We start from the raw sequence: 22056 nt of genomic DNA, 5'->3' as shown, positions 1-22056 counted from the left end.
TTCTCTTTTTTTAGGTTTATGATGATGGTAGATATGTTTATCTTGTTACGGATTTGATGAAGGGAGGAGAGCTACTTGACCGTATTCTCAAACAAAAATGTTTTTCAGAACGAGAAGCTAGTGACGTACTGTTTATAATAACTAAGACAGTTGACTATCTTCATTGTCAAGGAGTAAGTTGTCATTATATTCTTCCTTTTAATTCTGGGACTTATATCTTCATAAAAATATATATAGAAGATGATACCTAAAATGAATTACTTTTTGTATCACATGTTTTTATATGGAATAGCCTAATAAAATTCATTATGTAGTGAAGGTTATAACTTTAGAAAATTGGGTAACACCTTATTATAAATTTTCTTTTCTCTACCTGTTAGTACCAATTTAATAGCATATTAATTTTAAAGTGGTTTGAATTATATAAATATCTAAATTTGACTTTTAATTCATTAAACCTCATCAGACTTGAAAATGAAACACGGACAAATTATCAAATTATACTCTGGCTAGCACATAAAGTTCTGGCAAAACTGTTTATTTTGATTAGCAACTGTTAGCAACCCCTCCCCCAATAGAGTAAGAAATTTTGATTTTAACACTTGAAGTATTAATACATTAAAATTTCTATTGGAAGGGCAGGTCTGTTATTTTGTTTCCTATCTCTTCATGAAACAAATTAATTGGATTACCAAAAAAGGTCACTTCTATTATATATATAACTACCCAAGGAAACAAAGTCACAAAGAATTTAGAATTTTCAGTTTGAATCAGTTGTAGTAGTGGACACATACCCACTTAAGAGAAGTGAAGTGAAAGTCACTCAGTCGTGTCCGACTCTTTGTAACCCCATAGACTATATAGTCCATGGAATTCTCTAGGCCAGAATACTGGAGTCGGTAGCCTTTCCCTTCTCCAGGGGATCTTCCCAACCCAGGAATCGAACCCAGGTCTCCCACATTGCAGGCAGATTCTTTACCAGCTGAGCCACCAGGGAAGCCCAAGTTAAGTATAAACTAAAAAAAATGAGCAAATCAGAATTCGCTTAGTGAAAATACTACATGGGCCAGTATTCATTTTTCACTATGGTTTTATAGAGTACATTTTCAACACTTTGAAATACAAATTGTATAATACTAAAGCAGTAGTTCTATAATAATTTAATTATTTGATTGTGTTTATCAACATTCTCTAAAATAAAGGATGACCATAATTTTTGAGAAGAAAATGATAAGCATCTTTTATTTTAGAAATAAATTAATGCATCAATTAAATAAATTGACAGACATTTATTGAGCATTTCTACATGCCAGACAATGCAAAAGGTGTTGCATATTCAACTATGAGTTTAAGTCTTGATCTTTGTCTCGAAAGAGCTTTTAATGTAGTAAACAGCTGATTAAATATAGGATTAAATTAAATGAAGTGGATAGTATCAGTAAAAAAATCACCACATGAAGAATTTCGGAATATTTTATTTATGTATGTCTAGCATTTTATTTAATCCCATGGATGGAGGAGCCTGGTAGGCTGCAGTCCATGGGGTTGCTAAGAGTCGGACACGACTGAGCGACTTCACTTTGAATTTTCACTTTCATGCACTGGAGAAGGAAATGGCAACCCACTCCAGTGTTCTTACCTGGAGAATCCCAGGGACGGGGGAACCTGGTGGGCTGCCGTCTATGGGGTCGCACAGAGTTGGACATGACTGAAGCGACTTAGCAGCAGCAGCATTTTATTTGGAGAAGGCAGTGGCAACCCACTCCAGTACTCTTGCCTGGAAAATCCCATGGACGAAAGAGCCTGGTAGGCTGCAGTCCATGGGGTTGCGAAGAGTTGGATAGGACTGAGTGACTTCACTTTCACTTTTCACTTTCACGCACTGGAGAAGGAAATGGCAACCCGCTCCAGTATTCTTGCCTGAAGAATCCCAGGAATGGGAGAGCCTGGTGGGCTGCCGTCTATGGGTTCGCACAAAGTCGGACATGACTGAAGCGACTTAGCAGCAGCAGCAGCATTTTATTTAGTTCTTATTGTTTCTATTTTTCTTCTCACTTTTCATGCATTGAAAGCATGTTTTGTTTTACTTTATTGAAGACAATTATAATAGCGACTTTATTTTTTAAATTTCGTTAGTATTTAGTCTTCTCAAATTGAACAATACATTTTGTTGAGCTATAACTGACATAGAACATTGTGTAAGTTTAAGGTATACATGTTGATTTGAGACATGTCTATGCTACAATATAATTACCATCATAGCATTAGCTAGCATATCTATCATATCAAATATAATAATACCTACTTTAAGACACTTTCTGTTAAGCTTAACATGGTTTTTCTTGAAGTTGGAGTTGGAATAGATGTTCTTTTTTCTTGAAACTGTGTCCTTTTTTTAGGAGAGTGTTCTTCATATATCAGAAAATTTTGAATTGTGTACTGCACATTTGAATTTTAACTTGTAGAGATTTGTTATATTCTGTTATTTTTTTCTCCAATGATTATTTTAGTTTTCTTTTGTTTTCAGTGGGTAATTTTCTTAAGGTTTGCACTGATATTCTGCTTTTTCAGCAGCAGCTGTGGTTTCTGTTTATATCTTTTGTCATTTGAGCTTCCTTTATACATTTTTGATTCAAGGGTCCATTTTGGCTCTTTCCCTTACTGTATTCCTCCACTCAGCATTCACGGTTTCCCAGCATTTCTTTTCTGGTGCTCCAGGCCAGAAAGATCGTGGGCTTTTCTGCATCCCTTCACTACCACTGAGTGCCATAGGAACTGTACTTAGCTTTCTGCTAAAAGCCACAGATATGGGAACCTACTCATGCAGCTCCCTCCTTCAGCCAAGTATGTACTCCCCACCAGATTCTTATCTCCTTTTGCTCATTCTCCAGTATCTTCAAGGTAGTTTTTTTTTTTTTTTCTTTTAACTCAGGTTTCATATTTGGTTACCATAGCGAGGAGGTTTGAATAGAGTCTTAGTTCATTATGTCTACAAGTGGAATTGAGAATTCAGCTTTGAGATTGGAAATGATTAAAGAAACTGTTGGCCTGATAAAAACTGGCACATCTATCTGATAGGGATAATTCATCTATATACTTCAGGTTGTCAAGGCTATCAAGGTTGGAGAAAGTGGCATTTTCAAAATTTCGTGATTGAGACAGTTTCTTTTCCTGGAAATATATTAACTTATAATAGATAGTTAGCTATAGAAATGTCACCTTTTTTTTTTTTAATGTTCAAGGTTGTTCATCGTGATCTTAAACCTAGTAATATTTTATACATGGATGAATCAGCCAATGCAGACTCCATTAGGATCTGTGATTTTGGGTTTGCAAAACAACTTCGAGGAGAAAATGGACTTCTGTTAACTCCATGCTACACTGCAAACTTTGTAGCACCTGAGGTATTCTGTAAAACTTCAGTATTTGCATTTATTCTTTTCCTTTAGTTGACTGTATTTGATGTCTTACATGTCAGCTTAATGGTAGGTAGTAAAAGCCGAGTGATCTTGTCCTTTGTGTTAGTCACTTAGTCGTGTCCAACTCTGCGACACCATGTACTGTAGCCTTCTAGGCTCCTCTGTCCATGGAATTCTGCAGGCAGGAATACTGGAGTGGGTTGCCATTTTCTTCTCCAGGGGATCTTCCCAACCCAGTGATCTAACCCAAGTCTCCTGTGTTGCAGGCAGCTTCTTTACTGTCTGAGCCACCATGGAAGCCCTTTCCCAACTATAAAGCTCTTTAAATCACTGAATTCTGATAATGCCTAATATAAGTATTTAGACTAATAACTAGCATCTGCAACCAACCTGAATATAATAATCACATTGTTCTATGCTGTTGGGTTTTATAGTGGTTTCAGAATCATACCTTTTTAGAACTGACCAGAGTTGAAGACACTGAGACTCAAAGTAATTAAAAGATTTTTTCAAGACCCAGCATTCACAAAGTCAGGATGGGTTTTCAGATATTTTGGTTTGTGTTGAACATGAGGTGATTTATAATGTTTAGCATTATACATAATATAGGTAATGCCATCCCTGATTGTAAGATCTAATTAGTGAAGAAAACAGGTTTACAGGGATTTTTATAAACAGTTAGGTTTTTCTTGGCAGATAACATTCATATGTAGATCTTAAAGAGTAGAGTCCAGAAAGATGATGCTGAGGAAGTCAAGGGGTGCATGTTTAACACTTGGCAAGCTCCAGCAGTCTTGTCAGTTTTGATAATGGGGATGGAAGCTTTGATGGTAACAGTTCCCACAGCAATAAAAGTATGATTGATTAAAAAATGAATCAGGGATGGCATTGGTTATATAGATTCTTTATAAGTTTTATTCATAAAAGTCAAGAATTATCCTTAAATGTTACAAACAATGCTCACTCATGAATTATCATATGTTTAACACAAATCCAAGGACACAGATATCCTCCGATTTGAAAAATAGAATTTTTCAAGTCAGAGGAAGAATAAAATAATTTGAAGATGAATTCTTATCTCATGTGCATATTTTTATTTTTTTACACTAAATACTAGCTCTTCTGGAAAATGTTGCATATCAGATATAAAATATTTTTATACTTTTTATATTTCTATAAGATATAAACATATTTCTTATATTTAAATATCAATAAGTCTGTATTTAATATAGATGTTAGAAAAATATTTCTAGTGATGAAAATAAAAATGTAGAAAGTGGGAAAGTAGCTTTCTAATAATGAGAAATCCCCATGTTAAAATTTATTTAATCTTCCTTTAAGATGTTAATATTGAGGAAGAAACATAACATCTGCTTTATAGAGGTTTTATGATAAGATTTGCCCTATAGGAAATTATGTATGTGTCCAGAGGATGTGCTTTAATCTACATTTTAACTATATTCATAGAAAATTGAGATGCATGCATGATCCATGAAGGGGTTATTGTATGGCCCTCAGGTGTAAGGGATATAACTTAGACATTAAAAAATTAGCTTTTCTAGGACATTTTAATATTTTTATAGAATAGAAATATAGAATATTGAGGATAAGGCTCTTCTATAAAATATAGAATATATAGTCATAAATGTTCTAGTATATTTATACAGTAGACACAACAGTAGACTATAGAATAACCATTTTAATAGCTGATTTTTTTAATATTCACTTAATCTTGTGGACCTGGATTCCTTGGTATAATGGGTACTTTTCCCTGGAAAAGGTTAAGAGTGAATGTGTCCCAAATAAAGATCTTAAAAACAGACAGTAAAATGAAAAATATACATGTCTATGTTTAGATTAATGGTTGAACATTTTCAAGTGAGTGCAAGTCTGCAGAGTAGGGTATAGCTCACTGATGCTTTTTATCCTAATAGACTTCCATTGTAGTTGTACACTTTGAGCATTGTAATAGTGAAGGTTTTCAGGTAGGCAAGTAGAGACCACTTCTCTGTAACTAATGCCTCTAGTGTCTGAACTACCTTTGACTAGGATAGTATTTGTATTTTCAAATGCTTTGAAAAGTTTTATTATCAAGTGCTGAGGTCTCTGCCAGCAATGAATGCATATTTATTAATGGTTATAAATAAAAAACAGAGGTTTGGGGTAAGATTTGTTTCTTAAATTTCAGACTCTTTCAAAAATTATTAGTTAATTGTATGAAATGTGTTCTCTTTTAAACTAGAATTAGAAAGATTCAAGTGTCCGTGTAGATATTTGAATTTATAATAGCATTTGTGCATGTGTGTGCAGGTGCTCAGTCATGTCCAACTCCTTGCGACCCCATGGACTGTAGCCAGACAGGCTCCATGAGATTTCCCATACAAGAATACTGGATTGAGTTACTGTTTTATCCTCCAGGGGTTCTTCCTGACTCAGGGATTGAACTTTCGTCTCCTGCACTTTCTGCATTAACAGGTGGATTCTTTCCTACTGATCCATGTGAGACGTTCAGTAATAGCATATATAAATTCATTATTTCATCACAGTGCGTAAAAAGCCCTTACTTGCTAAGAGAGAAACAAATTAGTAGTACAATTTCAGCTTAACAATAAGTAAGGAATAATTCATTCCTTTTTTGATATGCATCAATTTAGTCACCCTCTTAAGACTTACTTAATAGATGTACTTTTCCATTATGGCTATTTCACAAAAATTAATATATCTCAAAAATATTCTTTCTTAAAAAGCAAATCTATCTTATTACTCAACCGATATTTAATGCCTACTGAGGTCTAAGAATGATCCTGAACTTAAGGTATTTACAATATATTGGATGGATGCTGTCTCTGCAACTCTTTTACAAAAGTAAATGTGAAGGACTTCCCTGGTGATCCAGTGGTTAAGGCTCCATGCTTCCCAATGCAGGGGGCATGGTCAGGGAATTAGAGCCCTCATACTGCAATCAAAAGCCTGCATGCTGCAATGAAGATCCCACATGCTCCAACCAAGACCCAGAACAGCCAAAAAAAAAAAAGTCAATGTGAAATTACTCTGCCCTGCTCTGGCTTTCGGAGAAGGCAATGGCAAGCCACTCCAGTACTATTGCCTAGAAAATCGCATGGATGGAGGAGCCTGGTAGGCTGCAGTCCTTGGGGTCGCTAAGGGTCAGACACGACTGAGCGACTTCACTTTCACTTTTCACTTTCACACATTGGAGAAGGAAATGGCAACCCACTCCAGGGTTCTTGCCTGGAGAATCCCAGGGACGGGGGAGCCTGGTGGGCTTCCGCCTATGGGGTCGCACAGAGTTGGACACGACTGAAGTGACTTAGCAGCAGCAGCTCTGGCTTTGGGCTTTCATGTATTTTGCTACAAATATGAATTAATTTGAACTTCAGAGCAAAGGGAATGAGAAACTCTGTTACATTTTGCTGATTTGGGAAGCCAAATGAGAGAGAAGGTAACGTCATTAACTACTTTAACTCTGAGTTCTGTCTTCTTTGTATTTAACTTTATGCAAATAAGAAGGTGTGAAACACGTTACTTTTTACACGGTACTCTTTCATGCATGGGCTTCCCAGGTGGCTCTAGTGGTAAAGATCCTGCCTGCCAATGCCAGAGAAATAAGAGATCCGGGTTCAATCCCTGGATTGGGAAGGTCCCCTGGAGAAGGGCATGGCAATCCACTCCAGTATTCTTGCCTGGAGAATCTAGTAGACAGAGGAGCCTGGCAGGCTATGGTCCATAGGGCTGCCAGAGTCGGACAGGACTGAAGCGACTTAGCACTTTCATTCATCCTGCCACAATGTCTTGTTTCTTTTATGGCTGTATATTCTTATTATTATAGGACTTTGTAGACCTGCTCTAGAACAAAAGTAGACTACCTTTTCTTTACTCAGTCAAACTGGGTTTGTGTGCGGTAAAGCTGAAACAGGTTTTTCATGGTTGGCCCTAATTAAATTAAGCAATATGACACCTCCAGTGCCTTTCTTCTCATTAACTTGGAAGGTTATGGGAGTATGCAATACCTATTGCTGACTCACTGTTTAAACCTTGCCTGTAAAACAAGTTTCTAAGCAGTCTCTCAATCTTGGTTGTGCACTGGATCATCTGGGAACCTTTAAAAATACTGTCCTAAGGGAACCAGAGAAAACATGGTGATGCCCAGAACTGCGAGAAGTCATGAGAAGGGGAAAGACAAAAGGGGAATAAAACAAGAGAGGTTTATGTTTCACTAGAGGATGCCAGGTTTGGAGAAGGCAATGGCAAGCCACTCCAGTACTATTGCCTAGAAAATCCCATGGACGGAGGAGCCTGGTAGGCTGTAGTCCATGGGGTCGCTAAGGGTTGGACACCACTGAGCGACTTCACTTTCAATTTTCACTTTCACACATTGGAGAAGGAAATGGCAACCCACTCCAGTGTTCTTGCCTGGAGAATCCCAGGGACGGGGGAGCCTGGTGGGCTTCCGTCTATGGGGTCACACAGAGTCGGACACGACTGAAGTGACTTAGCAGCAGCAGCAGAGGATGCCAGGTTAGACTTATCATGATGTGAATTGTTTCAGCTCTAGCTTATTATTTATTAGGGCCTTTGTAGTCTCCACATGTGTTATTTATATTAGCCAGTTATATAGATATTTTGATAACCTCTTCAGCTTCTCAAGTTTGCACATATGTGTGTTCTGGTATACTTTGACTATGGAAAAACCATTATACCTTGAATTTTAAGGTAGATATTTATTATTCATATTTGGCCGTTGTTGTAACCAAGTATTAATATGTTTAGACTTTTATAAATGAAGTGTCCATTCTGGTAATTATGCAGTCCCCAGTATTAATGCATTAATAATGTTTCTATACTGTTTCTATGTACAAAGGCTTTTTCTAAATTTAATAAAAAGTGTTCATTTCACCTCAGACTAGCTATTAAATTCACAGGGAAAATTCACATGAATATATAATGAATATGTCATTTATTTAACATATTTATAGCTACCTAAATTATTATATCAAAAATTAATGAAACCATTCAGAATTTATCAAATGTGTGTTTCTGATCCAGAAATATACTAATTTTTAAAGACATGAGTATATTTTGTAAAATATAAGTTCATCTCGCTTTCATAAGATTATATATGATCTTACCATCTCCTGTGCAGTAAAGAAGCAATTTATCATAGATGTTAAAGGCACAAGCTCTAGAGTAAGTGCTCCACCACTCATTATGTTTGTGATATCAGGCAAGTTAACATTTGCCCCAGTTTTCTCATCTTCAAAATTGAAATAATATCTATCTCATAGAGTCAGTGTCAGGGTTAAAATTCAGTATTCTGTGTAGAATATATGAAGCTCTCTGTACGTGTTTTTTTTAATTTTGATGTGTCTGATTTTCCTAAGAGGTGGAGTGAATATATTCATTATATATTCATGTTCATTTAGGTCAGGGATCATATCTTTAAAAATGATTTTTTTTGTATCATTCATGTTGCTTAATCACCTTATTAATAGTCACTTATTGAATGTTTGTTAATTGCAGAAAAATTTGCCTTTAAGTTAATTAATTTTGAAAGATTAAAATGAGCTAACTTTTTAAATTGTGAGCATTTGTGAGATTATTAGAAACACAACTTTTTTTTAGATGATAAAACTGAGTTATACTGAGTAGTACTAGATAATGAGTATTTCCTTTCTCAGGTTCTTATGCAACAAGGCTATGATGCTGCTTGTGATATTTGGAGTCTGGGAGTCCTTTTTTATACAATGTTGGCTGGGTAAGGAATTTATATATTCAAATTAATTCACATCATTATTTGAATTTCACTTGTATATTTTCATCTAGAAAGAGGACAGATGAAAATAACCTTAAGGAAAATGCTATCAATATTCTAAAATATTTATATTGTATACTTATAAAATTAAAAAAAAAAATAAGGTGTTTAATGAGGCATTATTTAGACACATAATTAAAAGATTGTTCAACTGGGACTAAAACTTCTAAAAATAAAGCATATATTCTTATTTTGGTATTTTATGTTTAAGTGTATTACATTTTCAAAATGTTTACCTTAGCATAAAATAATTTCACAGTTCAACAGGTGCTTACCCACTGAACTTGCTGATGTTATTTTTAAGTACTTGAATTTTGGTTCTCTTGGCAGTAGAGATTCAGTGTGATTGAGCTTTATAACAAACCTACATAAAATAGTAGCAGAATATAAAAATACAGAAACACATGCAGATGTGTTAAAAGAATAAAATACTATGTAGCCATTGGATTATGTTGAATATTGTTAGTTTATAAATAATACAAGTGCTATTTTATTCTTAATAATAAGTAGCACTTCTATTCAGAAGTAAAAATTTTAACTGTAGATAAAGGCTAGGTTTAGCAAAGTCTAATGCATAAAATAGAATTTAAAGAATTTTAACGTAATCACAATGCCCTTAGGTATGACTTTTAAAAAGGCTGTGCTGATGTGCTCAGTTGTGACTGACTCTTTGCGACCCCTTGGACTTTAGCCCACCAGGTTCCTTGGTGCATGGAGTTTTCCAGGCAAGAATACTGGAATGGGTTGCTGTTTCCTTCTCCAGCTTTAAAAAAGCATTTAGTATAATTAAATATAAAGATTGAGGGCAGGAGAAGAAGGGGACGACAGAGGATGAGATGGTTGGATGGCATCACTGACTTGATGGACATGAGTTTGGGTAAACTCCGGGAGTTGGTGATGGACAGGGAAGCCTGGCGTGCTGTGGTCCATAGGGTCGCAAAGAGTCGGACACGACTGAGCAACTGAACTGAACTGTACTGATAATTAAATATGCTTGCCATAGCATGAGATTTATAAAGATAAGTTATGAAAATACTGACTCCAAGTTATTTATTGGCTTGATCATAATCACATGTCAGTATATTCCAGGTACTTTTAGATATGTGCAAAATATTTAGTTATAGACCACAGCAAGTGCTAAAAGTTAAGAGTAGCTAATGTTTGCATGTGAACAGCAGTCAGTAGTATTGGTTTCAAACCATTGGATACCATTTCTAGATCGCTAATTTCAAATATTTACTTTATGACTAAACAAAGCATTTTGTGTGTATGTGCATAGGTATGTGTGTTTAGTGTTATCTCAACTATGAGGAAGTTAACATATTAAGGCATCTTTCTCATACTTTTTAGCCATAAGTCTTTCTATTCCCAAATCTGAATGCCATTTTTAAAATGGTACCATTTGTTAAAATGGTACAAAAGTGACCACTTTTTGTCATTCTATAATAATTTTCTAAAGCACTTTAACTTCATACAATGTATTTATTTTCCTATCTGTGACTGTTGATCCATGTAATAATTTTAATGACTATAAAGAATTTTTCTGTTATATTGATATACTTAACCAGTTTTTCATAGACATTAATTAAAAATACTGTTACTTTGTTTTCACTGATAATATTGATAAATTTGAGCCTGTTCAATAAATATATAAAATTACTTTCTTCATAGTAGGTATATTTGGTTTCCTTATGCCTGTGAATACAAAATTTGTGTTGATTTTCAGAATGTATTGTTACATACAACTACCTTTATTTTACATTGATTCACAGATCAAAGGTAAAAAAAAATAGATTGATGTAGGCAAGACTCTTCATTTCATTATATAATTCATTAAGTTCATTGTTTGACATGTAAAATTTTATATGAACAGTGAAGGGAAATTTTAGATGATATTCTTAATTTGCTATGGTAAATATATGCTTGTGGTTCTATACTCATCATTTTCAATTAGATTTAATATGTATGTTAGGCCCTCATGTATATTTAAATCTTTTTTATTAATAGGTACACTCCCTTTGCTAATGGACCCAATGATACTCCTGAAGAGATATTGCTGCGTATAGGCAATGGAAAGTTCTCTTTGAGTGGTGGAAACTGGGACAGCATTTCAGATGGAGCAAAGGTATAAATTATAAATATGTTTTGCTTTGTTGAACTGTTAATTGCCGAAATCTATTAAGTTTATAGCCTAGTCTGCATTTGCAGAGTATCAGATGGTGTTTTATGTCAGTATTTGTTTTTAAATCACAATATTTATTTTTAAGTCAACTCACATATATGTGCGAATTGATGAAGACAACAAAGGCTGACTTTTTTGCCATGCTTCTGGGATATATTTCTCTCTCTTATCAATCCAAATGTGATCAGGAAATATAAACCAGTTTCAGTGTTAACTAAAAGCAAAAATCTAAATCTACTGAGGAAAAATACATAAAGCAAACTAAATTTTATTTCTGCATTTAGTGTGTTTTTACACATCATATCTTCTTTAGCACAGACATTGACTACTCATTATATAGGTTATTTTTATAATGTTAACTTATTCTTAGAGCATATACAAACTTTTTATCAGTTGCACCTAGATGTTTGCAGTTGATGGCTAAGAACTGTTCAGTAGAAATGTATTGCAAGCCACATATGTAATTTTAAAATTTCTAGTAGTCATGTTAAACAAAAAGAAGCAAATGAAATTAATGTTAATAATATATATTTATCTAACCTGATATATCCAAAATATTTCATTTCAAAATTTTAAAAATTAACGAGATTTTGGTTTCTATTTTTGTACTTCGTTTTCAAATTCTGGTGTGTATTTTATACTTATAGCCCATCTGAATTTGGGCTTACCTACTTTTTTTTTTTAATTTATTTATTTTCATTGGAGGTTAATTATCTTTTCTGACCACAATGCAGTAAGACTAGATCTCAATTACAGGAGAAAAACTATTAAAAATTCCAGCATATGGAAGCTGAACAACACGCTGCTGAATAACCACCAAATCGTAGAAGAAATCAAAAAAGAAATCAAAATATGCATAGAAATGAATGAAAATGAAAACACAACAACCCAAAACCTGTGGGACACTGTAAAAGCAGTGCTAAGGGGAAGGTTCATAGCAATACAAGCATATCTCAAGAAAAAAGTCAGCTAAATAACCTAACTTTACCTATATTTTAGAAGTTCTTAATAGCCATATGTAGCTAGTAGCTATTGTTATTAGTAAAGTTTCAGAGTAACTGACCTTATTTAATATAGGGAAAAAAATAATAGATCATGGCTTGATTACTAATTCTTACATTTATATCTAAAAAAAAATTTGTTTTAAAATAAAACCCCAGTTATCAGGATGTGTTTTATTAGGCCCTGATGCTTTTAAGCTGCATTTTGAATTAGAAAACATTTTAAGACAGAAAGATTTACTTGTATTTAATATCTGCTAATAATAAAACCTAATTATCTAAGGACATTAGTTAATCTGTAGGATATATTATGGAGTAAATCTTGTATCCTGATCATTGTAGAATAAGTAAATCAGGGATTTGGTTATCGTTACCTTTTAAACATTAGAAAAACAGAAACAGGACTGTGTTCAAATCTTAGCCATAACGTAAGTGTACTGTGTGCTGTAGTAAAAGGAACACCTGATTGGAAGCCAAGAAAACTGAATGCTAGTTTTGATCTACTAACTAGCTTCCTCATTTTGTCATCTGCAAAATCTGGGAATTAAGTTCTCCCTTTGGTTCCTTTCAACTCCAAAATTTCATTTGTCAGGTTTTCATTTATAAAGTGATTGAATCTACCAACTGTTCATTAAATACATGTATTTTCTAGTCAGCCAGTTTGTGCGTCAGAAAGTACATTTTCCCAAGGAACAAATCCAATGTTTAAAGCTATACACATGAACCTTTTGTGCTGTTTAAAAAACAAACAAACAAACAAAAAACCAGTTTGGGACTTCCCTGGTGTCCAGTGGTTAAGACTCTGCACTTCCATTGCAGGGGGAGTAGGTTTCATCCCTGTTTGGGAAAAAAATCCCACATGCCACACAGTATGACCAAAAAATTAAAAACAAAAAAACTAAAAACAGTGATGCTAATGCTGAAATCTCTATATGCCAGTTGTACTTAGATTTTGGCTTTTCTATGTTTTGTGTGCTTTATGTTTTCATCTGTCTAGTGCCTAAGGAATAATACATATTAAAATTCAATCTCATTCTCACCACTTATAGTCAGATATTCTGGAGAAATTAATGTAGAAAAAAATGTTGGGGGATATTGTCAAAATATTTCACAAGGTCTTTCATATATTCCATTTTATGGATTAAATTGCTTTAGTTCTGTCCATGAAATTTTTCTGAAAATGGTGGCATATTACTGAGCAAATGAGCTATATGAACTTTAAAGAAACTGTACATTTTAACAATTCATTAATCTTCTTTTTTTTTAACTTTTTATTTTGTATTGAAGGATAGTCAATTAGCAATGTTATAATAGTTTCAGGTGAACAGTGAAGGGACTCGTCATACATATGCATATGTCCATTCTCTTGCAAATTCCCTTCCCATCCAGGCTGCCATATAACATTGTTCAGAGTTCCATGTGATATATAGTAGGACCTTGTTGGTTATCCATTTTATTTTTTTTATTTATTTTAATTTTTATTTTTATTGGAGGCTAATTATTTTACAATATTATATTGGTTGGTTTTGGCCTACATTGACATGAATCTGCCCCAGGTGTACATGAGTTCCCCTTCCTGAACCCCCCTCCCACCTCCCTCCTTACCTAATAAATGTTTTCCTGTTTTAAATTAGTGATGAAGGTAAGCTATTGTTCAGTTACCCATCATGCCTTACACTACTACCCTTAAGGTTAGAAAATTGTAACATTTACTGTTACCACATGACAATTATTTTACTTAATTATAGTTCCTTGCAAGTTATTTTTCCCTTTACAATGCTTTTATTGATGTTGGTGAGTACCACTACCAGAAGCATATAAAAGATGATTCTGTTTGCCTCCCATCCATGCATAGTTCCTAGACTTTGTACCTTGAGTTAAAGCAAAGTAGAAGTGGGGTGGGGGTGATAGTGGAAGTCATGTTAGCTTTATATGTCTTATTGCTACAATAGTTTAAGCTTTGAGAACGTTAACATAGCTGCTTCCCTTTTTTTAAACAGTGAGGACAAAGAAGAATCAAACAAAAAGTAGAAGAGGCAAGAGAGTAATTAAATTTTCATGGTGTCACTATATATTAAAAATAAACACAATAATACCTGATTAATTATAAGGAATTTCTATCTAAATTTTATAATACTTGAAATAGATGAAATGTTACTTATTTCAAGTGCATATACCTTTGACTAAAAAATAATTTTTCAGTAGAAGTTCTTGTAGGTTAATTTATGGCTTCTTCCCTTGCTTCCTTAAAAAGAGCAGCTTGCAGTTTCCCTCAACTGTGTTCTGTTCCTATTACTGTATTTTGTGTACTTTATTGGAGTATTAGTACTTAATCACATTCTTCTTGGCTATAAATTCATTTGAATATTTTTATTTTTCCCACTTAGGGAGCTTTAAAATGTCATATTAATTTTTGCATTGCCTAGCATCAGTTCAGTTTAGTTCAGTCGCTCAGTCGTGTCCGACTCTCCGCAACCCCATGAATCATAGCACGCCAGGCCTCCCTGTCCATCCATAGTAAATACTTAATTGAATACTCTTTTCACAAGCTGTTTGCTATTTCTTCAGATATAACTTTCATTGTTAATTTACACTGTAAGATTCTTTTGTCTAATATATAAATATAAATTATTATTGTGAATGACTGTAAATTTGAAATAAGTAGTCTGGTTTTATGTAAATATTTCTTTTCTATTTTGATTTGAAGTTACTTTTAAGTGAAGTGTTTTGTTCATGTGTTTATAACTCATAGATTTCTAGAGCTAGATGGGATCTGGTCCATCATTTTGCATATAAATAAATAAAGATTTGTAGAGTTTATCTTTTCCATAGTCATACACTGAGTGGCATAGCTGGAATAGATTTTCAGTCCAATACTCTTTTCAGTCTACCACATACTAGGGAAGATTTCCTGGAGGAAGAAAGACTTAAATGGCTTAGCTTCTGTGGATGGAATGGAGAAAAAAGAGGTTTATAACCCTTTATCGGAGAAGGCAATGGCAAGCCACTCCAGTACTATTGGCTAGAAAATCCCATGGATGGAGGAGCCTGGTAGGCTGCAGTCCATGGGGTCGCTAAGGGTCGGACACGACTGAGCGACTTCACTTTCACTTTTCACTTATTGGAGAAGGAAATGGCAACCCACTCCAGTGTTCTTGCCTTGGAGAATCCCAGGGATGGGGCAGCTTGGTGGGCTGCCGTCTATGGGGTCACACAGAGTCGGACACGACTGAAGTGACTTAGCAGCAGCAGCAGCAACCCTTTAATAGTAGAAGGCTCAGAAGAAAGGTGTTATTGTTCACACACTTCTGTTATTAGAAATTAAGAAATACTTAAAAATTAAGTACGCCAAAGCTTATTATTTATTACTTAATCTATATTGCATAGCAGCTTTGCAGTTAAAACACTATATTGAAATATAAGACCGGACACTATAAAACTTCTAGAGGAAAGCCTAGGCAGAACACACTTTGGCATAAATTCAAACAAAATCTTTTTTTGATCCACCTCCCAGAGTAATGAAAATAAAAATAAATAAATGGGATCTAATTAAACTTAAAAGCTTTTACACAGCAAAGGAAACCATAAGCAAAAAAAAAACCACCCTCAGAAGGGGAGAAAATGTTTGCAAACAAAGCAACTGATAAGGGATTAATCTCCAAAATATACAAACAGCTCATGCAGCTAAATATCAAAAAATAAACCAATCAATATAAAAAAATCAAAAAATGGGTGAAAGATAAGTCAATAAGTAGACATTTCTCTGAAGAAGACGTACAGATGATCAAAAAGCACATGGAAAGATGCTCAGAATCACTAATTACTGGAGAAATGCAAATCTAAACTCTAATGAAGTATCACCTCACACCAGTCAGAATGACCATCATCAAAAACTCTACATGCAATAGTCCTGGAGAGGGTGTGGAGAAAAGGGAATCTTCTTACAGTGTTGGTGGGAATGTAAATTGGTACAGCCAGCATAGAGAACAGTATGGAGGTTTCTCTAAAAACTAAAAATGGGACTACTATATCACCCAGCAATCCCATTCCAGGGCATATAACCAGAAAAAAACTGTTACTTGAAAAAATAGATGCACCCCAGTGTTCATTGCAGCACTATTTATAATAGGTAGGATATGGAAGCAACCTAAATGTCCATCAACAATGGAACTGATAAAGAAACTGTATGGTACATATATACAATGGAATATTGCTCAGCCATAAAAAAGAACAAAATGGTTCCATTTTCAGCAACATGGATATACCTAGAGATTGGCATACTGAGTGAAGTCAGACAGAGAAAAACAAACATCATATGATATTGCTTCAATGTGGAATCTTTTAAAAGGAGCACAAATGAATTTATTTGCAAAACAGAAATAGAGTCACAGATGTAGCAAACAAACTTACAGTTACCAGAGGATAAGGAGGGAAGGGGTAAACTGGGAGACTGGAGTATATATACATTCAGTTCAGTTCAGTTCAGTCACTCAGTCGTGTCCAACTCTTTGTGACCCCCACCAGGCCTCCCTGTCCATCACCAACTCCCAGAATTCAGTCAAACTCATGTCCATCAAGTCGGTGATGCCATCCAGCCATCCCATCCTCTGTCGTCCTCTTCTCCACCCGCCCCCAATTCCTCCCCGCATCAGAATCTTTTCCAGTGAGTCAACTCGTCCAATGAGGTGGCCACAGAATTGGAGTTTCAGCTTTAGTATCAGTCCTTCCAATGAACACCCAGGATTGATCTCCTCTAGAATGGACTGGTTGGATCTCCTTGTAGTCCAAGGGACTCTCAAGAGTCTTCTCCAGCACCACAGTTCAAAAGCATCAATTCTACGGCGATCAGCTTTCTTCACAGTCCAACCCTCACATCCATACATGACCACTGGAAAAACCAAAGCCTTGACTAGATGGACATTTTTTGGCAAAGTACTGTCTCTCCTTTTTAATATGCTATCTAGGTTGGTCATAACTTTCCTTCCAAGGAGTAAGCGTCTTTTAATTTCCTGGCTGCAATCAGCATCTGCAGTGATTTTGGAGCCTCCAAAAATAAAGTCTGACACTGTAGAGCCTGCCATATAGCACAGGGAACTCAATACGCTGTAATGTCCTATATGGGAAAGGCATCTTTAAAAACAAGAGTGGATATATGTATATGTGTAAATAAATCACTTTGCTCTACACATGAAACTAAAACAACATTTTCAATCAACTATAATCCAATAAAAACAACAAAACACTATATTGAAATCCTTCTAGAACTTCTAGCACTACAGCTTTCAAACACCTCATGCCAAATTATACAAAAGACTATCATGTCTAAACAAAACTAGGGAGATGCTCTAGCAAATTCAGTAATTGGAAATTATATTCTTAGATTTATTGTGAAAGATAATTACTTGTTACCTGTAATCAATGCAAAAATTGTTATTTATGTATGAAACTCAGTCTTTTATACGGAGGAAGAATGAATTGTAATACATTTGACCAAAGTGAAATGCTTGCAGTATAATTAGTGATAACTGCAATGAAAATAAAGGTTAATCTCAGTTAAATGATTAAAATTGAAAGAGAAATGATTACTTACTAATCAGTAGTTTCCAAACCATAATGAATTTGCTGCCTAAGTACTGTGAGAAGAATAGGAAAATTGCTATTCTCCTGTATTAGCATTTGTTTAAAAAATTTGGAGTTTAATTGACTTTTACTTAAAATAAGTATAAAAAATAAGAAATCTTTAAATCTAGGTTAGATTTAGTTAATTATTTTAATTAATAATAGCTTTCTTCCATAAGATTATCCGACTAAATACCCAGGTGATTATATTTAAGTGATCATTCTTGTCGTAGCTCAATATCTTTTTTTTAACTGGCCAGCAGTATTATATTTACTTTGAAAAAAGTAGAAAATTATCCATGTGAAAGTGACAGATTTTTGTGAAATGTGGGTGAGATCATTTTCCTCTAAGCTATCAAGAACATTCAATGAATATTACGTAAGAAAATGACAACTTGTTCTTTCATTTCTCATACATTTTCTTGTTATTCTGTCAAATAAAGATGTTATAAAGAAATAAGAAATGAGATTGATTAAGCCCTATTAAAGCTACTTCAAGTTCTTAAAAGAAAGTAGCAAAATGTTGATACATATACTGTGAAGCCATTTGATACCATAAATTAATCAACATTCTGTCTGTCTTTCTAAGGAAACAATAAATATAATGTTTTATAAGCATTTATAAATATAAATATTTATATATATAATAAAAATCAAAATATTTTTATAATTTTTTTATAAAAATAAAAATTATATAAGCATTTATAAGCAATAAGAACTCCTTATTGACAAATTCAGACTAAAATTGAAGAAAGGAGGGAAAACCACTAGACCATTCAGATATGACCTAAATCAAATCCCTTATGATTATACAGTGGAAGTGAGAAATAGATTTAAGGGACTAGATCTGAGAGATAGAGTGCCTGATGAACTCTGGACGGAGGTTCGTGACATTGTACAGGAGACAGGGACCAAGACCATCCCCATGGAAAAGAAATGCAAAATGGCTGTCTGAGGGGGCCTTACAAATAGCTGTGAAAAGAAGAGAAGCGAAAAGCAAAGGAGAAAAGGAAAGATATAAGCATCTGAATGCAGAGTTCCAAAGAATAGCAAGGAGAGATAAGAAACACTTCCTCAGCGATCAATGCAAAGAAATAGAGGAAAACAACAGAATAGGAAAAACAAGAGATCTCTTCAAGAAAATTAAAGATTTCAAGGGAACATTTCATGCAAAGATGGGCTCGATAAAGGACAGAAATGGTATGGACCTAACAGAAGCAGAAGATATTAAGAAGAGGTAGCAAGAATACACAGAAGAACTGTACAAAAAAGATCTTCACGACCAAGATAATCATGATACTGTGATCACTGTCCTAGATAGAGCCAGACATCTTGGAATGTGAAGTCAAGTGGGCCTTAGAAAGCATCACTACGAACAAAGCTAGTGGAGGTGATGGAATTCCAGTGGAGCTATTTCAAATCTTGAAATATGATGCTGTGAAAGTGCTGCAGTCAATATGCCAGCAAATTTGGAAAACTCATCAGTGGCCACAGGACTGGAAAAGGTCCGTCTTCATTCCAATACCAAAGAAAGACAATGCCAAAGAATGCTCAAACTACCGCACAATTGCACTCATCTCAGTTCAGTTCAGTTCAGTCGCTCAGTCGTGTCCAACTCTCTGAGACCCCATGAATCACAGCACGCCAGGCCTCCCTGTCCATCACCAACTCCCGGAGTTCACTCAAACTCATGTCCACAGAGTCGGTGATGCCACCCAGCCATCTCATTCTCTGTCGTCCCCTTCTCCTCCTGCCCCCAACCTTTCCCAGCATCACAGTCTTTTCCAGTGAGTCAACTCGTCGCATGAGGTGGCCAAAGTATTGGAGTTTCAGCTTTAGCATCAGTCTTTCCAGTGAACACCGAGGATTGATCTCCTCTAGAATGGACTGATTGGATCTCCTTGCAGTCCAAGGGACTCTCAAGAGTCTTCTTCAGCACCACAGTTCAAAAGCATCAATTCTTCGGCGATCAGCCTTCTTCACAGTCCAACTCTCACATCCATACATGACCACAGAAATAACCATAGCCTTGACTAGACGGACCTTTGTTGGCAAAGTAATGTCTCTGCTTTTTAATATACTATCAAGGTTGGTCATAACTTTCCTTCTAAGTAGTAAGCGTCTTTTAATTTCATGGCTGCAATCAGCATCCGCAGTGATTTTGGAGCCCAAAAAAATAAAGTCTGACACTGTTTCCACTGCTTTTCCATCTATTTCCCATGAAGTGATGGGACCAGATGCCATGATCTTTGTTTTCTGAATGTTGAGCTTCAAGCCAACCTTTTCACTCTCCTCTTTCACTTTCATCAAGAGGCTTTTGAGTTCCTCTTCACTTTCTGCCATAAGAGTAGTGTCATCTGCATATCTGAGGTTATTGATATTTCTCCCAGCAATCTTGATTCCAGCTTGTGCTTCGTCCAGCCCAGCGTCCCTCATGATGTACTCTGCATATAAGTTAAATAAGCAAGGTGACAATATACAGCCTTGATATACTAATCTCACGTGCTAGTAAACTCATGCTCAAAATTCTCCAAGCCAGGCTTCAGAAATATGTGAACCGTGAACTCCCAGATGTTCAAGCAGGTTGTAGAAAAGGCAGAGGAATCAGAGATCAAATTGCCAACATCCGCTGGATCATGGAGAAAACGAGAGAGTTCCAGGAAAACATCTATTTCTGCTTTATTGACTATGCAAAAGCCTTTGACTGTGTGGATCACACTAAACTGTGGAAAATTCTGAAGAAAATGGGAAAAGCAGACCACCTGACCTGCCTCTTGAGGTACCTGTCTGCAGGTCAGGAAGCAACAGTCAGAACTGTACATGGAACAGCAGACTGGTTCCAAATAGGAAAAGGAGTACGTCAAGGTTGTATCTTGTCACCCTGCTTATTTAACTTATATGCAGAGGACATCATGAGGAACACTGGGCTGGAAGAAGCACAAGCTGGAATCAGCATTGTTGGGAAAAATATCAATAACCTCAGATATGCAGATGACACAACCCGATGGCAGAAAGTGAAGAGGAACTAAAAAACCTCTTGATGAAAGTAAAAGAGGAGAGTGAAAAGGTTGGCTTGAAGCTCAACATTCAGAAAACAAAGATCATGGCATCTGGTCCCATCACTTCATGGGAAATAGATGGGGAAACAGTGGAAACAGTGTCAGACTTTATTTTTTTTGGGGGGGGGGGGCTTCAGAATCACTGCGGATGCTGATTGCAGCCAGGAAATTAAAAGACGCTTACTCCTTGGAAGGAAAGTTATGACCAACCTAGATAGTATATTAAAATGCAAAAACATTACTTTTCCAATCAAGGTCCGTCTAGTCAAGCCTATGGTTTTTCCCATGCATGTATGGATGTGAGAGTTGGACTGTGAATAAAGCTGATTGCCGGAGAATTGATGCTTTTGAACTGTGGTTCTAGAGAAGACTCTTGAGAATCCCTTGGACTGCAAGGAGTTCCAACCAGTCCATTCTAAAGGAGATCAATCCTGGGTGTTCTTTGGAAGAACTGATGCTAAAGCTGAAACTCCAATACTTTGTCCACCTCATGCGACGAGTTGACTCATTGGAAAAGACTCTGATGCTGGAAAGGATTGGCGGCTGGAGGAGAAGGGGACGACAGAGAATGAGGTGGCTGGATGGCATCACCGACTCGATGGACATGAATTTTAGTGAACTCCGGGATTTGGTGATGGACAGGGAGACCTGGCATCCTGTGGTTCATGGGGTCGCAAAGAGTCGGACACGACTGAGCGACTAAACTGAACTGAACTGATAAGCATTTAGGGCATGACAATATTTACTGCATCTTCATTTAAGTTTAATGAATTCACCTCGCTTTTGGAAATCAGTCTTTGTCTCCAAATATAAATTTATAATCTCAGGTTTATATAACTTAGCTGAATATTACCACAGAAGTAATTATATCCTTTTTGTTTTAACAAGATTCACCGTATTTCACAGTTTGCTTGGAACAGTCCTTGTTTGTGCATTTGGCTCTCAA

At 35.5% G+C, this 22056-nt stretch overlaps 1 protein-coding gene across 7 annotated transcripts in view; it reads left to right on the top strand.

The window, feature by feature from the left end:
- RPS6KA6 (ribosomal protein S6 kinase A6) overlaps nt 1–22056 on the top strand; it is a 236916-nt gene that overhangs the window by 151569 nt on the left and 63291 nt on the right. For 6 of the 7 annotated variants that reach the window (XM_055437957.2, XM_088833679.1, XM_055437960.2 and 3 more), the window contains 4 exons: nt 15–173; nt 3243–3404; nt 9116–9192; nt 11257–11374. In XM_055437957.2, coding sequence (XP_055293932.1) covers nt 15–173; nt 3243–3404; nt 9116–9192; nt 11257–11374 — 516 coding nt within the window. The remainder of the gene's footprint in view (nt 1–14; nt 174–3242; nt 3405–9115; nt 9193–11256; nt 11375–22056) is intronic. The other variant, XM_055437958.2, reaches the window with a different exon arrangement.

Source organism: Moschus berezovskii, chromosome X (assembly GCF_049115385.1).
Source record: "Moschus berezovskii isolate FMDL1 chromosome X, NW_MosBer_1.0, whole genome shotgun sequence".
NCBI lineage: Eukaryota > Metazoa > Chordata > Mammalia > Artiodactyla > Moschidae > Moschus > Moschus berezovskii.
Note: the sequence above shows the minus strand (reverse complement) of the source record. Positions and strands in the feature narration are given on the sequence as shown.